General features: G+C 54.2%; 1 protein-coding gene across 1 annotated transcript in view; it reads right to left on the bottom strand.

The window, feature by feature from the left end:
* Positions 1-4211, bottom strand: part of LOC121361262 (glutamate receptor ionotropic, NMDA 2D-like) — a gene marked incomplete at both ends in the record, with an annotated part of 13617 nt that continues 9406 nt past the window's right edge. The window contains 3 exons of the mRNA XM_041481776.1: positions 1-30; positions 992-1221; positions 1932-2119. Of these exons, the coding sequence (XP_041337710.1) occupies positions 1-30; positions 992-1221; positions 1932-2119 (448 nt within the window). The remainder of the gene's footprint in view (positions 31-991; positions 1222-1931; positions 2120-4211) is intronic.

Raw genomic sequence — 4211 nt, 5'->3', positions numbered from 1 at the left:
GTCCTCGGCGCTGCAGCAGCTGTACATGCCCTGGGGGGGGGACAGGGGACACGGTGGCACTGGGGGGGGCAGTGCATGTGCCCCCGTGTCCCCTTGTGTCCCCAATCCCCCCAATGTCCCCTATGTCCCAAATGTCGCCAATGTCCCCCCAATGCCCCAATGTTCCCACTGTCACCAGTGTCCCCAATCCCCCTGCTGTCCCAAATGTCCCCAGCATCCCCATGTCCCCAATGTCCCCAGTGTCCCCGTGTCCCCGTACCCTGCTGATGGCCAGCAGGCAGCGCAGCCGCATCGGTGTCCCCAGGTGCCACAGCTTCCAGTGTCCCCAATCTCCCCACTGTCCCCAATCCCCCCAATGTCCCCTATGTTCCAAATGTCCCCAATGTCCCCCCAAATCTCCCCACTGTCCCCAACGCCCCCAATATTCCCAATGTCCCAAATCCCCTCAATGTCCTCAATGCCCCCAACACCCTCAATGTCCCCACTGTCCCTGTTGTCCCCAGTGTCTCCACTGTCCCCGTGTCCCCATACCCTGCTGATGGCCAGCAGGCAGCGCAGCCACCCCGGTGTCCCCAGTATCCCCAGTGTCCCCGCTGTCCTCACTGTCCCCAATGTCCCCGTACCCTGCTGATGGCCAGCAGGCAGCGCAGCCACCCCGGTGTCCCCAGTATCCCCAGTGTCCCCGCTGTCCTCACTGTCCCCAATGTCCCCGTACCCTGCTGATGGCCAGCAGGCAGCGCAGCCACCCCGGTGTCCCCAGTATCCCCAGTGTCCCCGCTGTCCTCACTGTCCCCAATGTCCCCGTACCCTGCTGATGGCCAGCAGGCAGCGCAGCCACCCCGGTGTCCCCAGTATCCCCAGTGTCCCCGCTGTCCTCACTGTCCCCAATGTCCCCGTACCCTGCTGATGGCCAGCAGGCAGCGCAGCCACCCCGGTGTCCCCAGTATCCCCAGTGTCCCCGCTGTCCTCACTGTCCCCAATGTCCCCGTACCCTGCTGATGGCCAGCAGGCAGCGCAGCCGCCCCGGTGTCCCCAGGTGCCGCAGCTTCCAGTGCACCAGGTGCTCCCAGGCGAAGACGAGCAGGCTGAGCCCCATGGCCACCAGCAGCATGTAGAACACCCCGGCCATGTTGTCGATGTCCAGCTTGCTGCTCATCACCTCCAGCTTCTCCTGGTGGCAGATCCCCGACAGCCAGAGCCGCTCCAGCATCTCGATCTCGTCTGCCGAGGGACAGGGACGGCGGTTACGGGGGGCTGGGGGGCCTTAGGGGGGTTAAGGGGCATCTCAGGGGGTTTGGGGGGTGTCTCGGGGGTTAGGGGGCATCTCAGTGAGGTTAGGGGGCATCTTGCAGGGGTTAAGGGGCATCTCAGGGGGTTTGGGGGTATCTTTAAGGGGTTAGGGAGCACCTTGGGGGGGTTTGGGTGTGTCTCGGGGTGCTTTGAAGGTCATCTTGGAAGGTTGAGGGGACATTTGAAGGTGTTAGAGGGTCCAAAACTTCTGCAGAACCCCCAGACCCACCAAAGACCCTCTAAAATCCCTCCAGGACACCCAAAACTCCCCAGAGACCCGCCCAAACCCAGGAGCTGGAGCAGGGTCAGGTCCATGGGGCGCTTACAGCGGGATGCCCTCTGCAGGGCGATGCCATAAGGACCCAAAAACCCCAAAAAAACCCCAAAAAACCCCCAAAAAACCTCAAAAAACCCCAAAAAACCCCCCAAAAACCTCAAAAAAACCCAAAAAAAGCCCCAAAACTCTTCCAAAAAAACCCCGAACCCACCGTCCCCCAGGAGCTGGAGCAGGGCCAGGTCCTGGAGACACTTCTATTGGGATTCCCTCTGCAGGGCGATGCCATAAGGACCCAAAAACCCCAAAAAAACCCCAAAAAACAATAAAAAACCCCCAGAGCCCCCCCAAATTCCCCCAAACCCACCGTCCCCCAGGAGCTGGAGCAGGGCCAGGTCCACGGGGCGCTTCCAGCGGGATCCCCTCTGCAGGGCGATGCCGTAGCCCGTGGAGGCAAAGACCTTCCCCGAGCCGATGGTGACGAGCTTGCAGCCCTCCTCCTTGCGGGCCATGTAGTTCAGCACGGCCGCGTCGTAGATGAAGGCGTCCAGCTTCCTGAGGGACACGCCCACCGGGATTAGCCACGCCCACTGCCAGGAGACCCCGCCCACAGCACATAAACCCCGCCCACAGGGCTACCTGTGCACACAATCCTGCCCCTGTACCCTGCCCATGGCCTATAGGCCACGCCCAGACAGAGCAGGCTCCGCCCACAGCCTCATCTCTGCATTAAGCCCCGCCCACGGTGCCATCTATGGTGTTGCCAATACCCCTAAGCCCCGCCCACCTGTCATTGTGGCTCCACCCACAGCCTCAGCTGTGCACTAAGCCCCGCCCACAAGATCAGCCATGGTGCCATCAATCCCCACAAACCCCGCCCATCACCTACAGGCCACACCCACATAATTAAACCACGCCCTGTGCATTAAGCCACACCCACAAATGGCAAATCTGTAGTCAACCCATGCCCACAAAGCCACACCCATTGCATAAATTATACAACAGCCACGCCCATTTGTCATCAGACTCCGCCCACTGTCATAAAGCTCCACCCCAACCCTCTTAAGCCCCGCCCCTTCCCCAAAGGCCCTGCCTCCATTCTGTCCATCATTTGCCACACCCACCAGACCACGCCCATCTCCCATAAACCCCTCCCCTCCCAGGCTCCTCCCATCCCAGACCCCGCCCCATTTCTCCCCATTCCCCTTCTTAATTGACTTTTTACTCCCTTTTTGACTTTTAATTCCCTTTTTAATTGACTTTTTATTCCCTTTTTTATTGACTTTTAATTCCCTTTTTTATTGCCCATTCCCCTTTTTTTCCCCTGTGCCCAAGTTCCCCCCTGTACCCCATTATTTCCCCCTCACACCCCATTTCTCCCCCATTTCTCCCCCGTTTCCCCCCATTTTTCCCCATTCCCCCATTTCCCATTTCCCCATTTCCCATTTTTCCCAATTTCCCCATTTTTCCCCATTTCCCCATTTCCCCATTTCCCCCAATTTTCCCCATTTCCCCATTTTCCCCAATTTCCCCATTTTCCCCATTTTCCCCAATTTCCCCATTTTTTCCCCATTTTCCCCATTCCCCCCCAGTCAAGCAGGATTCCAACCACACCATCGGGGTGGAGTTTGGCTCCAAGGTCGTCGGCGTGGGCGGCAAAAGCGTCAAGCTGCAGATCTGGGACACGGCCGGCCAGGAGCGCTTCAGGTCCCGCATCCCCAACTCCCCAAAATCCCCAAATTCCCAAATTCCCCAAATTCCCACTTTTCCCTCCTTTCCCCCCTTTTCCCTCAATTTTCCCCCATTTTTCCTCATTTTTTCCCTGATTTTTTCCCTTTTTTTTCTCATTTTTCCCTGATTTTTCCTTATTTTTCCTGGTGTTTTCCCTGATTTTTCCCGATTTTTCCCTGATTTTTCCTGATTTTCCCTGATTTTTTCCCATTTTTTTCTCATTTTTCCCAATTTTCCCTGATTTTTCTTTATTTTTCCTGGTGTTTTCCCGATTTTTCCCTGATTTTTTCCCAATTTTCCCTGATTTTTCCTTATTTTTCCTGGTGTTTTCCTGATTTCTCCCTGATTTTTTCCCATTTTTTCCCTGATTTTTCCTGATTTTCCCTGATTTTTTCCCATTTTTTTTCTCATTTTTCCCAATTTTCCCGATTTTTCCCGATTTTTCCTTGATTTTTTCCCCTTTTTCCCAATTTTCCCTGATTTTTCCTTATTTTTCCTGGTGTTTTCCCCTGACTTTTCCCTGATTTTTCCTGATTTTCCCTGATTTTTTCCCATTTTTTTCCAATTTTCCCTCATTTTTCCTGGTTTTCCCCGATTTTTTCCTGATTTTCCCCAGTTTTTCATTATTTTTCCCACATTTTCCCCCTTTTTTCCCCCTTTCTCCCCTTTTTCCAGAATTTTCCCCCATTTTCCTCATTTTTTCCCTGATTTTTTCCCTTTTTTTTCTCATTTTTCCCTGGTTTTTCCTTATTTTTCCTGGTGTTTTCCCGATTTTTCCCTGGTTTTTTCCCACTTTTTCCCTGATTTTTTTCCATTTTTTCCCTGATTTTTTCCCATTTTTCCCTGATTTTCCCTGATTTTTTCCTTATTTTTCCTGGTGTTTTCCCGATTTTTCCCTGATTTTTTCCCATTTTTT

This window comes from Pyrgilauda ruficollis, unplaced genomic scaffold (assembly GCF_017590135.1).
Source record: "Pyrgilauda ruficollis isolate IOZ18807 unplaced genomic scaffold, ASM1759013v1 scaffold565, whole genome shotgun sequence".
NCBI lineage: Eukaryota > Metazoa > Chordata > Aves > Passeriformes > Passeridae > Pyrgilauda > Pyrgilauda ruficollis.
The sequence above is the reverse complement of the archived record's forward strand: the minus strand, read 5'-3'. Positions and strand labels throughout refer to the sequence as shown.